General features: G+C 47.7%; 1 protein-coding gene across 4 annotated transcripts in view; it reads right to left on the minus strand.

Moving 5' to 3' along the window:
• Positions 1–24,688, minus strand: part of FLNB (filamin B) — a gene marked incomplete at both ends in the record, with an annotated part of 168,218 nt that overhangs the window by 46,454 nt on the left and 97,076 nt on the right. For all 4 annotated transcript variants that reach the window (XM_080715995.1, XM_080715994.1, XM_080715993.1 and 1 more), the window contains 14 exons: positions 233–406; positions 1,039–1,636; positions 2,794–3,056; positions 6,556–6,673; positions 12,025–12,194; positions 12,397–12,487; positions 13,458–13,618; positions 13,987–14,110; positions 14,349–14,492; positions 15,504–15,617; positions 16,781–16,974; positions 18,730–18,866; positions 20,430–20,556; positions 22,223–22,360. In XM_080715995.1, the coding sequence (XP_080572121.1) occupies positions 233–406; positions 1,039–1,636; positions 2,794–3,056; positions 6,556–6,673; positions 12,025–12,194; positions 12,397–12,487; positions 13,458–13,618; positions 13,987–14,110; positions 14,349–14,492; positions 15,504–15,617; positions 16,781–16,974; positions 18,730–18,866; positions 20,430–20,556; positions 22,223–22,360 (2,553 nt within the window). The remainder of the gene's footprint in view (positions 1–232; positions 407–1,038; positions 1,637–2,793; positions 3,057–6,555; positions 6,674–12,024; positions 12,195–12,396; positions 12,488–13,457; positions 13,619–13,986; positions 14,111–14,348; positions 14,493–15,503; positions 15,618–16,780; positions 16,975–18,729; positions 18,867–20,429; positions 20,557–22,222; positions 22,361–24,688) is intronic.

Here is a 24,688-nt window from a genome sequence, read left to right on the forward strand (position 1 = left end):
CATCACCCTCCTACCTGCTCAGGTGAGGTGGAGGCTAAGCCCTAGCCCACTTCAAGGGATATGAGCCAGGCGCTTAGCAAATGGTGGTTTATTGGGGAGGACAGTTTCAAATTTCCCTGTGACCTTTGCTGAGAAGGGCCAGCACAGAGGTCAGGGGTCAACACCAGCCACCAGGAGGAAATGGCCAAGCATAGCTCTGAACAGGGTCATATCCACAGAGAGGGCGACTCACCTTTCTCAAAGGGCGTGTACTCCACCTGGTAGGTCCCATCAGCGTTGTCTGTGACAAGGCACTCCGTGGAGGCTCCAGAGGGGTTGGCAATGTGCGCCTTGATGTGTTCACCCCCTACCTGGGTCAGGGGCCTCGAGTCCACCGTGAAGTCTGTGGTAGCCTCCCGAAACACATCTGCAGAGTGCACCCAGAGATCAGAGTGTCACCAACACCTCTGACCCTGTAGCAAACCCCAGAAACCCAAGGGCTCTCTGGCACTAGGACACATTAAACCTAACCTCAGTGACAGCGGAAAACTGGATTCTTTGACTCTCTTTGACCCTCAAACTCAGAAATATCTCTTCTCCTTCCAGTCTGGTCTTAGCCTGTGATGGTACACCCTCACTCCAGGACAAGTTACGGGCACAGGCAGACCTGTGCTATGTGTAACACGTGTGTTCCTAGCACCATCACAATTTAAACTTTTTTTTTCCAGCAAAGTGTCAACAATGAAATGTGTTGTTTCTATAGAAAAATCAAGATTATTGACTTTGGCACAAACTGGGAAAACTTACTGACAAAGCTGGACCCTGTTCCCCATGGAGAAAGAGAAACAGGGCCGGGCAGCTGAGCAGCCTCTAGGAAGGCAATGGGCACCCCTCCCCCCTTCACCCGTCACCACACAACCACTCCCCGAGGGAGAGGCCACAGCTAAGCACCTTGCCTGGCCCCTGTGGGTGGTTGTGTTCACACCCCTGCCCTGGGAGTCTCTGGTGGCCCTTACAACCCAGCCCCTCTCTCTCTCTCTCCTTTTTAATGAAACCCACCTTTTCCTTCTATTCCTGGCCCAAAGGCTTTGACCCTGCTGGTGTCCACAGCGGGCTCCACCTTGACCCGGGCGGGGAAGTGGGGCACGAGCTCGCCGCCATACTTCATGGTCAGCGTGTACATGCCGGCGGTCAGCGGCACGTAGGTCACCGCGTAGGTGCCGTCTTTGTTGTTCTGGATACAGACTTCGGCTTTAGCTCCTGAGTCCGAGATGGCTTCCAGGCCCAGTGCGCCAGGGCCTGCTTCGGAACAGTCAACACTGAGGACCCCGGCTTCTCCCACTTTCCCATGCTCCAGGCCTGGTCCTGACACCACAACTTTAGAGGGGTCGAATGGCATTTCAATGTCCGCTTTGAAGGGGGACCCGGGTATGTGGACCTCTTCAAAGAGAATGTTGACAAAGTACTCCCCAGGCTTCGTGGGGAGGTAGGAGACAGAGCAGGTTCCATCGCCGTTATCAGAGCATTCGATTTTGGCCTCGCATGGACCTTCCACGGTTAGGCCCAAGCCTCCAGTGCCAGCTCCTTTGGTGTCAATGGTGAACTCGGCGGGCTTGCCCACCAGGCCACCTTCAAGGCCGGGACCGTGAGCCTTCACCTATTGAAGAAGAATAAAAGTCAAATTCCCCTGGCAGCGGCATGGCTGCTCAACCAGTCCGGCTTTCTATGCCCAGGGCTGAGCCAGCACGAAGGGCCCCTCAGGTAAGCGGTCCTTCTCCGGCCTACTGCGTCACTTTCACACACACCCCCAGTGACTCAGAGCCACAGTGCAGGCCACACCATCAAAGGCTCGGAACGCGGCGGCAGCTTGAAGGCAAAGGCAGACCTGGCCCTTTGGCAGCAGGAGCCGAGATGGCAGTCCCTCCCGCAACACTCCACTCTCCACCATCCCTGGCTCTTCTGAACCACAGGGCTGGAAAGGAGAGCTATGTTCTGGGTTTCCTGGGTTGAGGGCTCACAGAAGGGCTATCACTGGAGGCGGCAGGGCCTGCTATACCTCCTTCAATACATTTTGCATAACAAAAAGTTAAGCTGCTTCTAATAAGAGGTAGGGATAAAGCGTTCAAGTCTGATTAAACAACTAAGTCAATATGTATGTGTGTGTGTGTGCATGTATGCATGTTTTACTGAGAACTGAATCCATGCGCATTCTACCCTTGAACAACACACCAGTCCTGTCTTATTTTAAAACAAGGACTCACTAAATTATGGAGGGTGTTGCTAAGTTGCTGAGGCTGGCTGTGAACCTGCAATCTGCCCATCTCAGCCTCCCAAGTACTGGGATTACAGGCATGCGCCACCAGGCCCAGCTTTAGATCAATTCTATAGACTCACACCATTCAGAACACCAGAAAAAAAAAAAAAACAACTCCAAAACTCCTGAGTGAGGGCTATGAGGTAGAAATGTTGAAGAGAAGCACCTTTTTATGTCATGTAATCACAGCCGGCTCAGTCTGTGAGCCAGATGTCAGGCCTTGTCCTCAGACCATGAATTACCATGATTACACTAACAAATGAAGGAAGAGGGACATGGACAGGGAATCCCTCGCCAAAGTCTCCAAGCCAGACAGCAGAGCGTGTCCCAGCTGCCCAGAGATGCTTCACGTGGACATAGAGGTGGACAGTCAGCCTCTGAGAACTGAGTTTCATCACAAAATGATATTTCAAGGTCACTGTCAGGCAGGACCAGAGAAGGACTGTAGTGTCATATTTGACAGCAATGGAACAAGTTCTGGAACAGAAATTCAAGCTGACCTTGGTGGGATCTGGCGGCAGTGAGGCCTCCACTGTGTAGGGGCTCCCGGGCACTGGATGTCCATCGTAGGTGACGTCGATGGCAAACAGCCCCTCCTCCCGAGGGATGAACTTGGCTGTGCTGCTCTCCCGGCCCGCCACGGGCGCCACAAGGCACGGCACCACCTTCCGAGAGGGGCTCAGGATTGTCACCTCCAGCTTCCCTTGGCCTCCTGCCCCCTTGGTGTCGATGGCGAACTCCTGATCCTTCCCAACCTCGACCCCTGAGAAAAGGAACAAGTCAAAGTGACAAGCTGCCCCTATGTTTTTAGTAATGGGGTTTGAACACAGGGGCATTCTACCCCTGAGCTACATTCCCAGCCCTGTTATTTTTTATTTTGAAACAGGGTCATACTAGCCGGGTGTGGTGGCACACGCTTGCAATCCCAGCATTTGGGAGGCAGAGACGAGAGGATCATGGTTCGTGGACAGCCTCAGCTACTTAGCAAAGCCCTTTGCACCTCAGTGAGACCCTGTTTCAAAAACTAAAAAGACTAAAAAGTAGGGCTAGGGGTGTTGCTCAGAGGTAGAATGCCCCTGGGTTCCATCCCCAGTACCACAAAAAAAAAGAAAGAAAGAAAGAAAGAAGAAAGAAAGAAGGAAGGAAGGAAGGAAGGAAGGAGAAAAAGAAAGAAAAAGAAAGAAAGAGAGAAAGAAAGAAAGAGAGAGAGAGAGAAAGAGGGTCATACTAAGTTGCTGAGGCTATCCTCAAACCCATGATCCTCATGCCTCAGCCTCCCAAGTACTGAGATTACAGGTGTGCACCACTGTGCCCAGGTGAACTGCCCCTTTGCAACAGCAAGAACCATCATGAGTGGAGAGTGATGAATATTTGGACATGAGGCTTTAACCTCAGCCTCTACAAGAAGCAATGGCTGATGCCTAGGAAAAGAACCAAAACAGAGAATAACTGCATTTCAGCCTCAATAACAATTAGCATAAAAATAATGATTAATAGAACTATCAGCTACCATTTATTAATGGTACCATTATTTATAGTCCAGGCACAGATACAAAGCATTATTTCCTTTTTCTTTTTTGTTGTTTTGTTTGTTTGGCTTGCTTTGCTATTGTCAATTGAACACAGGGACATTTTACCTCATTGCTACACCCACCCCCAGCTTTTTTTTTTTTTGAAACAGAGTCTCAATAATAAGTTGCTGAAGCTGGTCGCAAACCTGCAATCCTCCTATCTCAGCGTCCCAAGTACTAGGATTACAGCATGCGCCACCATGTCCACCTATCTCTTTTGATTTTCACCAAACTCCATGAGGTGTCTATTATTAACAAATTGTCCTGGCAGATGGGGAAACCGAGGCTCAGAGAGGTTAAGTAACTTGTCCAGGGTGGCATATCCACTAGGCCACAAAATGGAGACTCAAGTCTAAATTTATCTAATCCTTACAATCTGCTCTGTTGATCAGGAAGTTATAACCTAACACTGTTTCTCTTTTACTTACTTACTTTTGCTGATCATTTTATATCAAAGCACCCTCATAGGTCCATCCATAGTTTATTTACTAATTCTTGGCAAGAAATTTCAATCCTACAGCCACACCTCCTCCCAAGAAGGCCTAAGTCTCAGAGCTGGCAAAGCAGAGGCCCTGAAGCACATCCTGAGAACTGACTCCCGCTGGCTTTCCAAAGGTCTTTGCAAAGCAAGTCCGCAGGAAACCCAAGTGTTGCAATTGACAACAACAGGGAAAGGACTTCAATCAAAACAAAAGCACTGGGAACACAGGATCTAGCCACTGCCCAGGGAAGCCTTGACTCTGGCAGGAAGGGACTGCCATGCCGCCGCTGCTGGACCACAATAAAGGAGTCCCGGAACTCCATGTGCCCGGGGGAAAAAAGCTTTTCCTAATCAGCATCATGCTTTTCCTGTTCTGGAGTCAAAACTCTATGTGTCCTGGGGAAAGGAATAGCAAGGAAATAAGTGAAAGGGCTGGGCAGAGACTGTGCATATGCGCGCCCTGGCCGGCCCGGCCCCAGCCACGAAAACCAGCATATGGAGCTCCTGCCCTGCGGCCTCTAGAGCGGGAGCTGGCCCTGTCCACAGGCTGTGCTTCTGGGTAAGAGGTCAACGGAGGAGCTCACTGAAGGCACTGCCGAGACCCAAGAGAAACCCTCATGGGGACGTGGCAGGCCTGGCCTGGGGTGGGTTGAGGATGGAGGTGCAGCTGAGTTGGAGCCCCGGCATCCTTGTGGATGTGCACCGGCGAGGTGCATGCTGTATGGGCCCCAGCAGTTAAACCAAACGAGGGGATCCAGCTGTGAACGATTTCCAAGACTGCTGCTGATTTCAAAAGGCAGGCTGGGGTTGGGGCTATAGCTCAATAGTGAAGTGCTTGCAAAGTATGTACAGAGGCCTGGATTCTAAACCCAGCCTTGCAAAAAAAAGAAAGGAAAAGCTTGCTAAAGACATATGGGTATGTCAGAAAATCTTTAATGCAAGATAAATATTGCCAGTGTAGAAGGAGAGGACCCAAACTACCAACTTTGGTCAACCTTGGGAAGGGGAGACGCCATGGTTAAAATGGAATTCACTCTTAATTGTAATTATTTTTTAGATGAAAAGTGGACTTATATATTACTTGTGTAAAAAAATGACTTTAGAAGCACATGGGAAGTGTCTGAAAGTGCATGGCAGGTCTATCTGGCTTCATGTTACACAGCTCTCTGCTTTTTACATTTGAAATTTTCCATAATAAAAAAAAAAGGAAACTCTCAACATAAACAAAATAAGCTTATATTAGTAAGACTCCTAATAAGAACCCTGAGAAGGGATAGATCGCTGGGGGGGGGGGTGCACTGTGGTCGTGGTTTCTGAGTGCTGGGCGTTCGTGCCTGACTAGAGACCTCACAGTGGACTCAGATGACAGAGAGAGATGGCACAGCCAGAAACTCAGGCAAAAGTGAGGGCCCCAGCCGGGCGTGGGGGCGCACGCTTGTAATCCCCGCGCTTGGGAGGCTGAGACCAGAGGATCGCGGTTTGCGGACAGCCTCAGCTACTAAGTGAGGCCCTCCACAACTCAGTGAGACCCTGTTTCAAAATAAAGAATAAAAAACTGGGCTGGGAGTAATAGCTCAGAGGTTGCATGCCTCTGGGTTCCATCCTCAGACCCCCCCCCCCCAAAAAAAAGGAATTCTCCAAGAAACAAATGATCTCTTAAGAGGCTTTGCAGTGGGACAGATTAGGGTTTGAACCAGGGCTGTGGGGTGATTCAGCTCTGTGACCTGCTGCTTGCCTCTGAGCCTCACAAGCCTCGGTGTTCTCCTGTGTCTGGCAGGGCTGGGTTAGGGAACACTTAGACTCGTGGGGATATTGTGATAAATCAGGCTGGCACGAAGTCAGGCCTCAGTAAGTGCTGACATTGTTATAGGCGCGTTGCATTAAAGAGAGAAGCGGGGGCCCTCACTTTTTTTTTTTTTTTTTTTTTTTGTGGTACTGGGGGGTGGAACCCAGAGGCTTTCTACTTCGGGCTATACGCCCAGACCTATTTTATATTTTATTTGAAACAGGGTCTCACTAAGTTGCTGAGAGCCTCACTAAGTAGCTGAGGCTGGCTTGGAACCTGTGCGATCCTCCTGTCTCAGCCTCCCAAGCGCGGGTATTACAAGCCTGTGCCACCACGCCCGGCAAATTCCTTCTTTTCAAGGACTCTAATGGCAATCATGTCTGCTGATCTTCAAGGACCCATGTCCCCTCCACCCGACACTTACTGTTTTCCAGCCCGTTGATTTTTATCTTGCTCAGGTCCAGCGGAGCAGCGACGCCCACGGTGAAGGGGCTTTTAGGGATGGGATCACCACCATAGGTTACCAAAACCTGCATGCTGCCCTGGAACAAGAAAGAGAGAGAGAAAAAGAGTGCACTTCTGGATACCAATACACTAACCCTCTGGACATCATTTCTCGCAGAGACAGAGGGCTTGACTTCCATGATCTCAAGAGCATCTTAGATACATTTCTTTAAGCTTTTGACCACATGGGAAGAATGACAGAGAAAACATAAAATAAGAGCAGCAAATAACAACAGGGGCAACTTAATAAGCCCTTACAATATGCTAAGCATTTTGCTACATTTCTGCATTTCCTTGATTTAACTTCAACACAGTGTTAAAGGGTTGTTATTATTATTCCCCCATTGTTTTCAGGAGAGCAAAATAAGGCTCAGCAAAGTTAAGGAACAACATCCCTGGTAAACATGCCACTGGGTTTCATACCCATGACACCCAAACCCGCTCCCTCGTTCTTCTGCCACACCACCTCCCCACCCAACGTACAGCCAACCCTGGCCATGGGTACAGCCACTGGGCCTGGGGCCTCCAAGCAAACAGAACCAGCGTTCCCATGTCCCGGCAATGAGGATCAGGCCAGCCACTAGGCTGCAGAAGGGATTTGCAAACTGGTTCACCTGAACTGTGCTTACAGTAGTACACAGGATTTAAATGCTGTTTCTAGAAGTGTGAAGGCGTGCTGTGCCACGGGATTGGCAGGTCCCCTCGCTGGTGGCCCCAGTGGCCACAGAGGCAAGGGACGGTCACATGTGCTGCTGTTGTTCTACTTGCACGGAATCCTGGCAGCTCCCTGAAGGCTCCCCTCTCTCCAGAGTCTGCCAAATCCCCTCCTTCTACTCCAAGGCTCTGAGGAAGCCCACCGCAGTCTCCATAGATAAAGAACCCCTCACCTCAATCGCCCGGCCTTAATGTAAGGGACATGAGAGGAAAAGAAGAGAGTAGACGGGAGAGTTGATGCCCCACACACAGGATCCAGCCAGCTGGCTCGCGGCGTGCAGGCCCTGCGGAAAGCTGTCCCCAATCCATCAAGTGTTAAAAGGGTCTAGCTTTTGGCCTATGAATACTTTCTCACATTCCTTTTGTGATAACGAAAGAGGGAAAAGCCAAATTGGGGGGGGGGGTAGCTGCATCAATGAAGAGAGAAAATAGATTTTCTAGGACTTTTAATTCCGTACACAAAACCAACAGGGCCCCATACTTCAATGGTATAATATTTCACAGTAAAACATGCACAGGTTGAATTCAACAGGGCTGGGAGTCGACTGGGGAGGAGTGATTTGTCGGGTCTTTCTGAGCTTCATTGTGCTCACAAGCCCCCTGCCCCAGGCTAGCCAGGGGTCCTGGAAATACCTTCTCCCCAACACCTGTAAGTTTTCGGGCCACTTTTCTGAAGTGCTAATGGAAAGAAATAAAAGTCCCCTTCCAGCTAAGCCCATTCAGCCCATAAAACAGGTATGTTCTTTTACCAGACATTAACAAAACAAAAAGGCAGATAGGAAATTAACTATATTAAACAACCTAAGGGAGGGGGACCCGCAGAGATTTACACCTCTGGTGCCTGTAGCACTGTCAGCTTCTCCCGAGGCCCCGCTAGAAAATGGATGATGCTTTATCCCACAGGGCTCTGTGCATTCAAGCAAGATGCTGCTGGCTGCAGGCCAGTTTCAATCTATCCGCTACAAGCGGCTGAGAACTGAGCCTTCTATGTAGACAAGGACCCGAACCCAACAGCTCCAAAGAGAAAGGACTGAGAGCCAGCCACAGCACCTGCTCCTCCAGAGCCCGTAGCCATGGCCACCGCGGGCAGGACATTTCAAGGTAGGAACTGTAGCCTGTGAGGCTCCGTGAGCTCGCTGGGCTTCCTAAGGTGCCACAAGCAGCACTTGGAGTCTGTGACTCCTCGTGCTCTTGACAGCATTTAAGAGAGCTGCTGCCACCAGCCTCTCCAACTGTTCTGAGCTGGGGAGCTTGAGAAGAGAAATGTTAGCCACTTAAGGCCACAGATAACCAAAGGCAAAGTCCTGGGGAAAATAATTACCTTCCTATAAAATCCAGCCCTTGTCTGACTTGTGGGAGGCTCCTCAACCCCAACCCACAGGTCTACTCCTCAGTGGCACAGAGAGCTCTGACGACTGCGTCCAGAGAAAGATGAACACATCCAGTGCATGCGCCTCCCTTGTCCACCCAGCAGGCGGGCACCCGCAACTGTCCCTCAGGAACCCTGCAGGGGCTGTGGCTGTCAAGGTGTCGGGGGCAAAAGCCAGCCCACAGGGCCTGGGCTCCTCACGCCAGCAGCTCACAGTCTGTACTGAGGGGGAAGCACCAACCCAAGGCCAGAAAGTACCCATGCTGCTCTGTATCTATCAAGCACTTGCTTCTGTAAAGTTCTAGCCCGTTATTCCTCCAAAATACCATTAGAGGATTTGCCCATGGGCATCAGCCCTTAAAGCAGGTCTCCTCCTCTGTGTTGGGGGCAGAGTTCTGGCTGACCCAGGCCTCCAAACCACATCTAAGACTGTAACTCACAGGCATGCCTCCTTCACCTGACCTTGGGCTTTAGCTGCTCCCCAGAATGAGAATTCAAAGGAGAACGAGACCGTGCCAGCCCAATTTTTTTTTTTAACCAGATTACAATGTTCCTAGGCCATCCCTGCTAAATCAAGGCACCACATGGTCTACGCACTCATTCAGCCACGAATCCACATGGAGCACTATGGCGCCAGGCCCGGGGCTCGGGGCTGGGATGAGAAGAAGCACGTCAGATGTCCTGTCATCGAGCAACTCATGATCCGAGAGGAGAGATGTCATCCGTGTTCTTTGCCACAGAGAAATATGCAGAATTCCAAGTGCCCCAAATATGAAACTATAAACCTCATTCTAAATAAAGAACATGAAGGCCTTAGGGGCACTCTTAGAGCCATTTACACTACAGGCTTCAACTGCTACTAGGATTCGGCCAAGCCCCTTGATATGTCCTGGCCAGCATTTAGACAAACAGCACCAAGAGGCTGGAAGCCTGCAAGCAGTCCCCAAACCCGCCACCATCAGAGAACTGGAGGAGCCTGACCTTGGGGTGACTCTGAAGAGAGAAGCCTCCTACTCTAGCATTACTTAGTGCAACGAGGCTGGACCTGGGCTCTGGACCTCTACCTGGACTGACAACTGGGACACCCAAGACAATGGGTGGTGCCATCCTTTCAGGGCACAGGGGAACTGACCTTGTCCCCAAGCCTTCAACTTCTTATCCTTTGTGTATGTGTGATTCTGGGGATTGATCCCAGGGGCATTCTAGCTCTAAGCTATAACTCTAGCCCTTTTTATTTATTTTGAAACGGGGTCTTGCTAAGTTGTTGATTATTTTAGTAGTTGCTAGGTTGTTGAGATTTTACTAAGTTGCTGAGGCTGTCCTTGAACCTGCGATCCTCCTATCTCAGCCCTTCAAGCACTCAGACTTGGGAGGACCAAGTACAGGTGGGTACCAACACGCCTGGCTCCTGCAACTTATTTTCTAAAGGCTCAGACTAAACACAGGAAAGTATATAGGTGCAGGACAAAGCAAAATTTGCAAGATGTTTTTAGAAGCAACTGTGACCTTGTAATCTTGGTCAGTGCGCAGAGCCACTTTCTGGTGTCTTCTCCTAAGGACTGTGGATAACTGGCCACACGGATGATGTCAAGGTGGCCAGTTCTTATACTTGCTGGTAAGGATCCCATCAGCCCTCAGACCCATCAGCAAGAAATTAATTACCTACTTTCCACTGAATAGTCTGATGAGAAAATAATATTCTATGTATAAAAGTATTTGTTTTATATTTACAATAATGAACACCTCATTAGGAGTTTTTTTTTTTTTCTTTCTTTCTTTTGCAGTATGGGGAATTGAACCCAGGGGCACTGTACACCTGAGATGCACCCAACCCTTTTAATTTTTTAATTTTGAAACAGGTCTTGCTAAATTGGCCTCAAATCTATAATCCTATCTTGGCTTCCTAAGTACTGGGATTACAGATGTGCACCATCACACCTGGCTTACTGTTTTTATTTTGAAAAAGGGTCTCACTAAATTACTTTGTATTGGCCTTGAACTTGTGATTCTCCTATCTCAGCCTCCCATGTTCTGGGACAAATGGCACATAGCTTGAATGGTACACTTTAACATGATTAAGATGGCAAATGTTATATGTATTTAGGGAGAAATGGGTCATAGGAGGAACTCTAGATGAAAAAGTAAATCCTATAGAGGAGCAAACAAGATAACCTAAAGAAGGAGAAAGGAGGGGGGAAGAAGAAAATCTCTAAAACACACAATGTACTTGAACATATCGAAGTCAACCACTAAGCCAGCAAGGGAGGGAGGGACAGGGAGGTAATGGGGTGGGAATTGGGTAGGGGTTAAAGCAGTGATGTGTACATGTCTGTACACACAAGTTTTTTACCCCATTATGATGTATGAATATAATGCACTAATAAAAATTAAAAAAAAAATAGGGCTGGAAGTGTCGCTTGGAGGTCGAATGTCCCTGGATTCCATCCCCAGTACCGAAAAAGTAAAATAAAATTAAATAAATAAACCCTCAAAAAAAAAAAAAAAGATAAATTTTTAAGGTTTTTTTTTTTTTTTTTTTTTTTTTTTTTTTTTTTTTTTTTTGGTCTGGTGGTACTGAGGTTCCTGGAAACCCTTCTACCTCCGGGCTACACACCCACACCTATTTTTTATACTTTTTTTTTTTATTTGGAAACAGGGTCTCTTCGAACCTGCACAATCCTCCTGTCTCCACCTCCCAAGTGTGGGAATTACAAGCATGCGCCACCACACCCGGCTGAAATTTTTAAGTTTTTAAAAAAAGAAACGTGAACTTGTACAGAGAGAGTGTTTTTTTAGGCTCTTATCACAATAATAACCACAGTAAAGCAGACTAGATGGTAAGTTCCATTTTCTGCCTTTAATAGCCCTGAAGGCCTTGGAGACTAAAGGCTGCACTGGCTCTTTGAGAAAAGACCCCACTAAAACACCTCATAAAAAGGTAGGCCAAGCTAAAAAAGACTGGTAAGGAAAAGTGCAGGTGTGGCAGCTCTTTCTCTGTGAATAATTAAAGACTGAGAGGCAGCTCGGAAGGGAGGGGAGGGAAGAGAAGAGGGAGGGAGTCCGTCTAAGAGAAAGGGTAGGTGTTAGGTCCTAAATAGGAAGAACTCTGCAATTATCTGATAAATCTCAAAATGGAGATAGGGCTTCCAGGCTGTTCTCTGAGAATCCCACAGGCCATTCTGAGGGTCAATGCTTCCACAGAAGGAGAGAACGTGGGGCCTGAGAGGCACCTCCCAGTTCTCACCCCTGGAGTCCAAGCCCGACACTGTGTGGGAAGAGGCAGGCAGGACCCAGGCAGGACCCTACCTGCTGAGTGGGTGTGTACTTCACGGTGTGGGAGTAGTCATAATTATCAATGATATCCAAGTCCTTGACAGCGTCGCCCGGAAGGGGACTGCAGAACTGCACGTTGAGTGGGGCTTTCCCGGCTCCCTTGGTGAAGACAGTGAAGTGGGTCGGTTTCCCATTTTCCACGCCTGGAAGGACATACCAGGCAGTGAGGAGACAAGGCCAACAGAGAGGTTTCACTTTAGAACCAGTCTGACAGGCTCCCCAGCACCCATCTACCATGGCGGAGGGCCAGCAGCAGCACGGCCACATCAGAGCCCTGGAGGAGGGAAGTCTACCCTCCAGGTCTGGACCACAGAGGGCCTGATGGCCTCGCCTGCACCCTCTTACCTGCTTTACTGAGCCCGGGGCCTTCAGCCTTCACTTTGCTGGCGTCGTGAGAAGGGTCCACTTTCACTCTAAAAGGGCTGGCGGGGATTTCCTATAGCAGAGACACTGTCTCAGAAGGAAAGGCCCTGAGCAATGGCCAGAGCCTAGCCTTCTGCCCAAACACAAAAGCAAAAACCCGACACAATGCACTTCAGCAGGTGGTAAGCAAACTTTGTTACTGTAGGCAAACCCCACATCTTCTAGCATCAGGAAAGCCAGGGCAGGCCACTCGCTATGCCTGAGGCTGCTGGGCAGCACACACGAAGCTGAACACCTGAGGCCTTTAACACCAAATATTGGGTATCAAAGATGAAAAATTACTCGCTAGAATAAAACCCAAACCAACAACATGTATAGGGTCTGCGGGACGGAAATAGTCTCCAGGGACAGCTCAGAGCTAAAGGTTGGGGATGACAGGAGGTAATAAGCCACAGAATGACTATAATTCTTCAAATGAATGTTATAGACCACCAGAATGTGTCAAGCTGTCACCTGTCCAGGACAGACAAGTGAACTGGACGGAGCATTCTCCCAAGGTTCCTGTTTTTATGTAACTTAATTTTAACCATCAAGATTTCAAAATTTCCTTCTTTAGAGTATTGTTCACCCTGACAACATGATCACACACCTGATACTTCAAAAATGCTTCTCTCTATAAAAAATTGTAGGGTGAAGGCTAGACCTATTTCAAATGGGTTAAAGTGGGACATATCTAGAAGTTGCTTAGGTTTCCATCCAAAGCTTGATGGGAGAAATATGAAGTTAGTCTCCTTCCAGAACCCTGCTTTCAAACATTCAACACACAGCCTTGCTTCTTTTAGACAGTGGTAAAAACTTTGTACTGAGTTTGTTTTGTTTTGTTTTGTTTTCCCTTCTTGCTTTTAAGAAACCAGAAAACTATTGAGCAGTGTTCTCAAGACACCTTCCTTGTTGCTAAAAAACAATAAAGGAGAATGCACACAAGTGACCGGAAAAGAACGCAGGTCGGCTCTCCTCTGTTCCCTCCCAGGCCCAACACACACCTGCGATGCGAACAGAACTTTGATGGTGTATCGCCCAGCAGCAGGAGGTACGTATTTGACTGTAAATGTGTCATTGGCATTGTGAATAATGTCAAAATCCACGTCTTCCTCGTCCTCACTTAACACCCGGGCATCGCACTTAATGCCAACACTGACATCACCTGGAAAAGGGCAGATTATTAGCACCAGTTTACAAGAAACAGCATGTCCTGTGCAATAACTTCTAGCTCAGGCTCACACCCAAAAAAGCAATAGGAGAATTTCCAATAGAAAACCCAAGAAAGGAAAGTATACATTAAAGGGAGCAAGAGAAAGGAAGGAAGGCAAGCCTAAGAAAGGGAAGATGATAAATCAGAGTTTTAGAAAAGGAATGAAGGATTAGCAAAGATATACCACCAAGGAACTGCCACAGTGCTCATTCAACTAAATGTTCTGATGGACAACTTCCTGGTTCAAAGTTCACTACCCTCCAAACCTTATGAAAAGAACTTTCTCCTCCAAATAGCAATAATCGGAAGCCCACTCTCACCTTCCCCAGCCTCCGTACAGTCCACTGTGAAGTGAGTGGGCTCATTGGCCTTCAGCCCACTTCTCTCCACGCCTGGACCAAATACTTTGACCTTCTGGGGATGGCTACCTTGCCCGATGTTGACCTAGAGAAGACATGGGGAAAGTGATCAAGTTCTCTTCCTCACGGACTCAGCCAATATTATTAGAAATGTTCCTTTAGAGAAGTCTAGAGCACTCTGCACTTCAGGCCAGTCCACCACTAAAAGCCCAACAAGGATGGGTTCTCTCCACTTATCCACCTTGGCCATCAGGAATGGAGTACAGACACGGTGTACCACCAGGCTTTGGCACACAACAGCAGGGACTGGCCTCCCCACCTACCCTGTAGGGGCTGTGTGGGATGTTCACACCTCCCCAGACCACAGCGATGGTGTGCTTGATGGCCTTAACCGGAGTGTATGAGCAGGCGTAGGTGCCGTCCATCCGGCTCTTCATCTGGATGTCGATGGGCTGGCCTTCCCCATCCTGAAAAAGACACAGAATTAGGAACAGAGAACAGAGGTGACCTTCACACAGTCTCCACCAAATGGGACCACCATGGCCTCCTGAAATGCCCAAAGTACGACCTACTTATCCTGCTTACCTGCTTCACGGAGCAACCACAGTGTGCCATGCTCTCACAATTCAACAACAATGACTCGCAAACTATTCCGTGCTTATTTTTTTCTTTTTCTTTTTTGAGACAGGGTCTTACCGTGTGGTCCATTTTTATTCAAACTCCTAAAGCTCAACTAATCATTGTGCTTCAACATTGACTCTCAAGTGCCAGAACGACATGCACATATATCACTGCCTGGCTCGTTTGTTTTTAATTATTAAAAGCAAACGTTCCCACCCTTTGAAAAACCATTCAAATACTTTTTTGTTGTCATTTCTGTGGTACTAGAGATGAATGCAGGGGCACCCTGACACGGAACTACAGCCCCAGCCTTTTTTTTTTTTTTTTTAACTTTATTTTTTAGATAGTCTTGCTAAATTGCCCAGGAATGCGATCCTCCTAGCTTAGCCTCTTCTTTTTTTTTTTTTTTTTTTTTTTTGTACTGGGATTGACTCCAGGGCCTCATGCACGCTAGGCAAGTGCTCTACCACTGAGCCACAGTCCCGCCCTCACTTAGCGTTTCTTAGTTTCAATTCCTGTCCTTAAATCCTGTGTCCAATTTCAATTAAATTAGATAAACATTTTTTTAACTTTGTTTACATACTTTCCATCAAAGCCTAAGTAGAGTTAGCCATATTAAAAGTCATTAAAGGTAAACCTGAAACAATCAAGTCTCCTTTCTACAGAATACAAATGATGAAAACCACCCTGTTTTCATGCCAGCCTCGTTTAATTCTCACAACCCCACGAGGTAATATTCTCATCATCCCAAATGTGTGGACAAGAACACTGAAGATCAGGCGCACTGGGAATCTTGCAGTTACACCAGGCTCTGAGCGTTACCTGCACAGGTGTGCCCTCCTCCCGCCACAATTTACCTGCGCAAATATCTTTAAGGGAGCTTTTCCAGCATCCTTAGGATCCACAGTGAACTCAGCTGGGTTGTTGACGATGCACCCAGATTTCTCCAAACCCGGCCCGTACGCTTGGACCTGGGGGAAAAGAGCAGCCATGATTCTCTTTCTCTGTCATTCTCCACCCAACTAAGCCCTATGAGAAGACCAGCAACCAGTGACTAGACAGAGAACAAAACGACTTGTGCCTGGTTTGACAGTATCCCTGTAACAGGACAGCTATGAGAGGCAAGTTGTTAAGAAGATTGCAACTTAAAAACAAATAGTGCCATTCACCTCTTATAAAGGAGAAAACTCTAAAACTAGACCCAAACTAACCCAGGCACTCTGCCTTATTCTCAGCTGATGGAGGGAAGGTCTAGAAAGTGGGGCAAGAAACTCTAGCTCAAGGCTCTCACTTTAAGGAGACACAGAACCTTTAACCAGAGATAAGATTCCAAAAGTTTGCAGTGCCCAGAGAGCAAAGGACTAACAGTTAGTCAAAGAAAGGTAGCTAGCAGCCGGAATTGATGTCAGCCTCTGGAGAGCTGCCCAAGCAGGCCGACAGAAGCCCACGTGAGGGTGCGGGGTCACCTCTTGCTGGCCAGGTAGGCTCGGACTTAATGCTTTATCAGCCTCCACAGCCAACCTCAGAGAAGGGATGGGGGTGCCGGGAGACAATCTTTATCAATAGAGCATCTTAAAATATTAGCTACAGGCAGTGGCAAGACTGAAATTCAATGCGCCAGATTGCAAGAAAATAGTGCCCCCTTCACAGGTCAGGCACTGTGCTAAAGGCTGACTTTCTCATCTGACCTTGAATCTTCTAGAAAAAACACTATTAAAATTCCCCCTGTTTTGTGTGTGTGGTACTGGGGATTGAATCCAGAGGTATTCTATCTATGAGCTACACCCCAGCCCAATTTTATTTCTTATTTGGAAATAGGGTCTTGCTAGGTTGATCTGAATCTCACTACTTGCTAAGGCTGTCTTCGATCCTCCTGTCTAAGCCTCCCAAGTGCAGGGATTACAGGCGTGCACCACCATGTCTAGAAAAATCCCTGTTTAATAGGAGAAGATAGTAAGAGGCAAGAAAGTTTTTTGTCCAACATTATAAAAGTGTTAACATTCCTAGCAGGATTCAAATGCAGGACCACTTCCTTCCTAAGAGCTAAATGGCTCCTCTCCACCATCTCTTTCCATGCTTATGGCAACTGTCCAGGTGTGGGGGCTGAGGGGTGCCAGGGCCAGGGAAGACTCACCAGATCTGGGTTGTAGTCTCCACTGGCAGGGTGAATGAAGGCCATGTATGGGCTGTCCTTGATGTCCTCGTCATCGCACATGATATGAACAGCATATTCTCCGGGCTCCTTGGGCCAGTATTTGACATCACACGACCCATCATTCTGGTCGTCGTACTCAATCTTTGCCTGGGAGGGACCTTCGATGGCAAACCCTGGAGGACGGGGTGGAAGAGTCCCCCTGGTTTGCATCTATTCTACAACACTGCCAGCTCATTCCCTCTGCCTCACAGGAAGCCAATATTGGTCAGAAGACCAAAATCTGTGTTTTTTCCATAAAACCAGAGTCTCTGGGTCTTCATTAGAAATAGAAATTTTGGATTAGATTCTTTTTTTCTTATATCATCTCAGGGAAGGGGATGAACCAGCAAACCTTTGTGTTGGCAATATGGCACCATGTGTCAATAATCTTAAACAGAGACCCATTCCTTGCCCAACCAAACCCACATGTGTGTGTGCGCATGTGTGTGTGTGTGCGCATGTGTGTGTGTGTGTGTGCGTGTGCGTGTGTGTGTGTTACTGGGAATTGAACATAGAGGTATTTACCTCTGAGCTATACCCCCAGCCCTATTTTATTTTTTATTTTGAAATAGGGTCTCACTGAGTTGCAGAGGGCCTTACTAAGTTGCTAAGGCTGGCCGCAAACCTGTGATCCTTCTATCTCAGCCTCTGAGGTACTGGGAATACAGGCATGTGCCACACCCGGTTTGGGCTTTTGTCTCAAGGATATAACGAGAATAGGCACTCAGCATTGTTTATACAACAAAACCCTGGAAATAACTGTAATGTACAACAATAAACCTATCTATACCATGGAATTCCATAGAAGCCATGGAAAATAAAGGCATATCGTTTATCCGGCACATAAAGATATAAAAGACTCCCCTAAGTAGTTCAGTTTATGTGGCAAGTTGACATTCATATATGTATGTACAGGAAGGAGGTCTAGAAGGATTTAACAAAAGGTTAAATATTATCTCCAGACCAGAAGAATATTTCACTATGATTAATCTTTCTAGTAGGGAAAATGAAATATAATTTCTTATTTTTCCCTCTTTTGCATAGTGGTCATTAAACCATAGTATAAGGGCCAAATCTGGCTCAAGGTCTGTTCTTGTAAATAAAGTTTTACTGGAGCAGGGCCACATGCATTCATTTACATATTTCCTACAGATGCTTTCAGGCTACAGTGACAGAGTCACATAATTGAGACAGAGACCATTTGACCCACAAATATTTGTTATCTGGCCCTTTATGGAAAAAGTTTATCGACTCCTAATCTAAAGTCACATGTTAGCCGGGCGTGGTGGCGCACGCTTGTCATCCCAGCATTCGGGAGGCTGAGACAGGAGGATCGTGGTTCACAGACAGACTCAGCTTCTTAGTGAGGCCCTCTGCAACTCGGTGAGACCCTGTTTCAAAATAAAGAATACAAAATAGGGAAAGGGGTGTAGCTCGGAGGTAGAATGCCCCTGGGTTCCATCCCCAGACCCACAAACAAAAAATAAAAAATAATATAAAGTCACATGTTACAGATGGATATATATAAAATATGTTCAAGTTATGCTTGGAATTCCAAATTTCAACAAAATTCATTCTTTCTTTCATCTAAACTAAGAGGCAATCAGCAATATTTGCAAAGTACACACTAAGTTCCAAGCACTGTTTAGATGTAAAACCCATACAGACCTAGCGGATAAATGAATGTTGGTGCCAGAGGCAGTAGTTAACGAGAAGGGCAGGAATAAAACGAGACATAAGATTCTCTAGCAGCATCCAGAGGCAATCATAAGGCCAGGAGGCTAAGGGTGGGGAGGCTGGGCAAGACCCCAACACGCAGCCTGACTCAGGCACACATGCCCTGCAACACTCAGCCCTCCAGAGATTGCTGCTCAGTTGTGGCCACGTACCCAGAGACCCCACTTCAGGGCCGATGGACTCCACCACGAAGTCTGCCGACCGCCCGACAATCCCACCATGGAGGCCAGGACCCCACGCGCGGACTTTCTGCATGCCTGCTTCAGGGCCAACTTGAACTTCAAAGGGACTAGAAAGAAGGATATGGAAGAAGTATTAAAATAAGAGCAAAGAAAGGGCTAACGACAGCCACAAACTATTACCGAACAAACTCCTTCTACTTGCCTGAGCCTTTCATCAAACTCTAGGCAAGCTCTTCCTCAACACAAGTCCCCCCACTGCCATTGTTATGTCAACAATATAATGGTAGGGGCTGCCCCGGAGCTCAGCGGACACTAGGCTGGGACTCCTTGTGCCAGCCTGCTGCTCCCTGACATTTTGTGTGCAGGGGTCTCCAGAATGTGAGCCCAGGGGGCAAGAAAGTCCATGCTTCTCCATAAGCTACTTACGCCATATTAAGAAAAATACATTGAACTGACTTTATCGTACACAGAAATGGGTTTGCTTTAACTTAAAAAACTTTGTGAGAAGTTTTTTGTTTATTTGCAGTACTGGGGATTGAACTTCCAGCCCTTTCCATTTTTTTAAATTTTGAAACAGGGTCTAAGTTGCTGAGGGCCTTACTAAATTGATGAGGCTGGCCTCGAATCCTCCTCTATCACTCAGCCTCCCAAGTATTGGGATTAAAGGCGTGCACCACCCTGCCCAGCTTATTGTGGGAAGTTTTTTAAAAGTCTGCAGGAATAATGAGAACTCTACACAGTATCCCTCCAGCCCCCATTCTCGGTTTCACTTTCCAAAGCTCCAGTTGCATGCAGTCCAAAATAAGTACAGGCAGCAGGTCAGCAGCAGTCAAGGCTCTATCATGATGCCCACATCCTTCTCTTGATCGCACCATGATGGCGTAGAGAAGAGCAAGTCCAGTGTAGTAAGATGCATTCATAAAGACTGTATTCATCTAACTTTTATTACAGTGTGCTGTGATCGCTGTTCTCTTATTATTAGTTGTTGTTAATCTCGTACTGTGCCTATTGCATAAACCGATCTTAATCATGGGTATGTATGGCTAGGAAGAAACCAAAGCATACACAGGGTTTGGCACTGTGTCTCAGGCATCCGCAGTGGGGTAACCCTCCTGGATAAGGGGGGGGGGCTACTGTAACACTCAAAATATTTCTCAAGGCAGACTAAATGGGTTGGAGTGTTAAGCTCCCCCCAGGAGAGCAGAGAGGAAGCTGCGCCGCCCACAAGGCAGTGCTGCAGACGGCGTCCCTCGGTCCCTGGCGGCACTCATGTACGTGGTTTTAATGTAAACCATAGCAGATTGTGCCCCTGTGGCATTTGCGAACAGAGGCATTCATTGAAAAGCATCTCGGTTTATGTGAGGGTATACAGACATGCAGTCCACTTGCTCGACTGCTCTCCTCTGGCTTCCCTGCCTCCCACCAGTCCCAAACCACCAGTGTTTGATTTAAAGCAAGGCAGCTGAAACCACAGCAACTTTCTGCTGCTTTTGAGAATGGGCCAAACGTCTGTGTGCTACGCTGGAGGAGGGGAGGGGAAAAAAAAAAAAAAAGCTTTCAACAAAGCAGATCTCTTTCTCTCTGCAGCCTGAGAAGCAGCAGCCCATGAGTCAGCCCTGGGCCCAGCACAGCTCCAAAGAGGACAATCTCCAGCATCTCCTGCAGCTCACCTCTTTGGAATGTGGTGTCCCCCCCATGTGATGGCGATGCTGTATTTCCCTGGGGCACTGGGGTAATATTCAAATGCATAGACCCCATCCAGAAAGCCTTTCTGCTTCACCAGCTCCTCCAGGCCCTCTGTGGGAAGGAAGCACAATCTTTACAATGCAATTCCAGGCTTGCGATGAGAGCCAAGGAGACAAGAACAGAAAGGCGCTTCAGAGAACGGGGCCCCCAAAAACCTGGGAGAGGACTTCAAAGCTTAAAGCAGACCCATCTCTGCTTCAAAGTGTGAGAAATGGAAGATTTCCCAGCTCAGTGGCTTTAGAAAGCTCTCCCAGCTTTGAGATCCTCAGCCTTCTGGATCTACATTGAGAGATCTATCCCCTCTCAAAATTTCCCCAAATTGTAGCCACCCCACTCAGCCTCCTACACACATGAAAACTGGGGAAGGAGGGAACACTTATGAATATCTGGCTTGAGTTAAGCGTCCAAGCATATCTTTTTCCACTAAAGCTGGACACCAAACGCAAGCAAGCCCTCGTGTATGCTATCTATGAGAGGACAGGTTTTAGATGCTATGCCACAAACTCCAGACCTAGCCATCAGGCAGGAACTTGTTTTATGTTGAGCCCTGAGGTTTGGCCAGGACAGCCCTCGAGTCAAGCAAGTCTCCAAGGTCGGAGAGGGTGGGAGGGGGATGCCTTCTCAGCTCCTGTTGCAACAGGCCGGGAGGGAGGATAGCCCTGGAATTCCAGGTCTGGGCAGTATAGAACCCTGGCTACCTTCTGGGCACAGACTGCTCCACAACATGGTGCTGTGAGATCAGATGTTAACTTTCTAGAGCTCAGAACCCTCCTGCCCCAGTCTGACGCCAACACAGAGGTGAGAGCAGCCCTGTCATGGCAAGCTCAAACTCCAAGAGCCACGGCACTAACAGCAAGCAGTACTGCCCCAGCATGACCGCACAGCCGGAGCTGCTTCTCTGTTCTAGAGTAAAGGCTGAGAAAGGTGGGCAATGCTCGTCCCCAGGTCTGCTTCCTCCTTCTGCTAAGGAAGGAACAAGAATGGGCTACTAGGTATAACCTGCTTTTACAAAGAATGTTTCATCTTAGGGAATTTTGTTTTCCTTCTAGAAGCACTGGTCATAGTAGTTGGTCTAATTTTTCTTCTTTTTTCTTTTTTTGGTGTATGTGGTTCTGGGGATTGAACCCAGGGTATTCTACCTGTGGTCTACACTCAGCCCTTTTTAAAATTTATTGTTGTTTTGAAACAGGGCCTTGCTACGTTGCTGAGGCTGTCCTGGAACCTGTGATACTCCTGTCTCCGCCTACCAAGTATTGGGATTACAGGCAAGAGACACCAACCCTGCCCTGATATAATTTCATAGTCATAAAATGTAACCTGAAATCACTGGCATTGGAGACTTGCTGGAATTCTGGGTAGGGTGCCTACAAGCCATGTAAGCTGGAGCCTAGATCTCCTCCTCAAGTAAAAACTGGGCTACTCTGAGCTGTTGTTCACAAACCAATGTTTGCCCAATTCCTTTAACACTATTGCTTTCTCCACTCCCAGAGGTCTCGATGTAATGTGAGGCTGTCAAACCACCCACTATTCTAGCCTCCATCCAACGCAGACATTACTTATCAATCCCTGCTCCCTTGCAAACAGAGGACAGATCATTTCAAATCTTAGAGCTTTCTGGGATGAATCAATCAGGAGTGGCCATGGGATGAAATCTAGAAGGCATGACTACAAAGTTAGCCAAAGTCACACTGGGAAGGGGAAAGGAAGGCGCACTTACTAGGCCCCTTCACGGTTACGCTGAGCTCCCCACTTCCGGCAGATTTGGTGTCCACCTTGAAGTCTGCAGTCTCTCGGATGCGGACTCCTTTGGGCTGTAGGCCTCGGCCGCTGGCCCGGCAGGCATTTGGACTGCAGGCTACAAGAACAGTTTTGACATCAGTTCAGCCTTTCATGCTTTAGTTGGAGAAGAGAAGGCCAAGGTTTGGAGCCACCCGCCAAGAAAATGTTTGCTTTGCACAAAGAATAGGCAGCAGTTGCCTGAGACCAGGGGTGCCCTTCAGGGAGCCAATCGGCCAGCAAATAAGAACACAGCGTAAGTACCTTTGTCCAGCCACAACACAGAGGACTGGGGGATTAGGCCAGGAAAACAGAGGAGCACAGCAAATGTACACTGTGTGTCTGACCCCAGCATTCAGCCTTTTTTTTTGGGGGGGGGGGCTTGGGACAAACTGCTGGACACTATTCAAACCTCACTGCCCTCTTCAAGGGCCCAGTAATGGGGAAGATTGGGCTTTTTCAAGTTTACTTGGAAAACACAGTGCTTGAAAATGTCTGTCAAGGTTCCAAACCCTGGGTCAGCCATTTCTAAAAGTCTAATCATTGTTACTGTCTTCTGCATGAACAGCCAGGCAAAAAACAGAGTTCAAAAAGAGACTCCCGGCCAAGGCAGAACAACCTCTGCGTGCCGGCGGTTACGAGGCCCTTGGAGTCTCACTGCCACAAAAGCACAAGTGAGCAGTGACCGCCACTTCTGACGGGACTCCTGGGTCTACTTTCAAAACATAAAGTTGCCAGTCTGAAAGGTAAGGACTAAGGAAGCTTCTAATAGTCTTTGTGTGTGAGGTCCACAAAACTTCTGTCCCATGGGGTTAGTCAGAAAGTTGATAAAAGACGCCTCTGTGCCCTAAGAATTCCTTGTCCAGTACAGGCAAACTGCTTATTAAATAGAAATGGGGAATTAATGAGTAAAAAGTCCTCTTGTTTACTGTGTGGCTTTTCCTTTCCAATTCCCACTCTGCACAGGTAACAGACAGCTCTGTATACACTGGGGGTCACAGGGCCCAGAAGAAGAGACTCCACAGCCCAGAAGCAAGTCCGCAGCTGGCTTCTTCTCCTGCAATGTCTTCTGCTGGCTATTTGGCAAACACCTGCTACCCAAAGAGCCACACAGAGGCTCTGGAGTTAGAGAAAATACCAGATGGCTCGTGGATGAACACAAGATCATGGTGGCACTCTAAGGCAAACAACACTGGTTTTCCATTGTGACCCAAATACTAAGTTGTTCTTTAAATTTATTTTTTCCAGAGTGGGGGTTGAACCCATGTCTTCATGTATGCTAGGCAAACATTCTGCCACTGAGCCATACCCCCAACCCATTTTTATTTTATTTTGAGATAGAGTCTTATTAAGCTGCCCAGACTAGCCTCAAACTTGAGATCCTCTTGCCTTGGCCTCCCAAGTAGCCAAATTGCAGGGGTGTGTCACTGGAGGCAGCTAAGTTTTTTTTAAATAGAAAACCATTTTAGTAGGAAGTAGAAAATCAAAAGGCCTATTAATTAACCACTGCATATTATAAGTGATGAATGGGATGAATGTGCCAGGAAAGAAAAACCCAGTCTACAAGTGAGAGCGGGCTGGGAAACACGTCAAATTGGAATGCTGTTCCTAATTCTCTCCTTATAATATAAAGGGTCTTGTTTATGAAAATGTTGAGGTTGTTTGTATTTTCCTTGTCAAAGAGAGAAAAGTTGGTCACACCAGAAATAAGTCACAACAGGATGACAGGACTTCCTCTGAGGGTTTAAACGTGTCTTGAAACACATACACACACTCATGGAAATTCTGAATATGTGCAACAGTCTCAACATCAAAAGGGTAACTGCTCGGTTCATGTAAACACCGAGTGGAGCTGAAGAGCTTGAAGGAAACCACCAGATCCTCTGCCACCTTGCGAAGCCTTAGATATGTTTAAACGCAATTAGAGAGTAGGCCTGGGGTCTGGCTCTACAGGCTGTAATAACACCTGCACAGGAATTTCCTGAAACAAATCCACACAGACAGCACAGGCTCAGCTGACATTCACAAGCAGCACAAAGAACTGGCCAAGACACCGACCCGAGAAGCCCTTACCAAGCAAGAGCCTCTGGCCTAGTGCTCACAACTCGGAAGCCAACAGCCTCAGGGTCCAGGCTGGCCCAGAGGCAGGATTCGGAAGCGGAAGCCAAGTCTGCAGGCGCAGATGTGGAGGACAGAACAGGAAAGGAAGGCAAGTATTGGTTAGAAAAGGCAGCACAGTTGGGAAACAAGCAAACAAAACAAAACAACAGAGCAACAAGGGGGAGAGTCTATGTTAGAGAAAATGCAACCTCCTGGTTGCATTTGGAGTTTAGCGTGGTGGTTAAAGACATGGTCAAGAGCGACCACAGTTCTACTTTTACTGATACCTTGTACTGCCCACGGCTCA

Source organism: Muscardinus avellanarius (assembly GCF_963383645.1).
Source record: "Muscardinus avellanarius genome assembly, chromosome: 18".
In the NCBI taxonomy this organism is placed as follows: Eukaryota; Metazoa; Chordata; class Mammalia; order Rodentia; family Gliridae; genus Muscardinus; species Muscardinus avellanarius.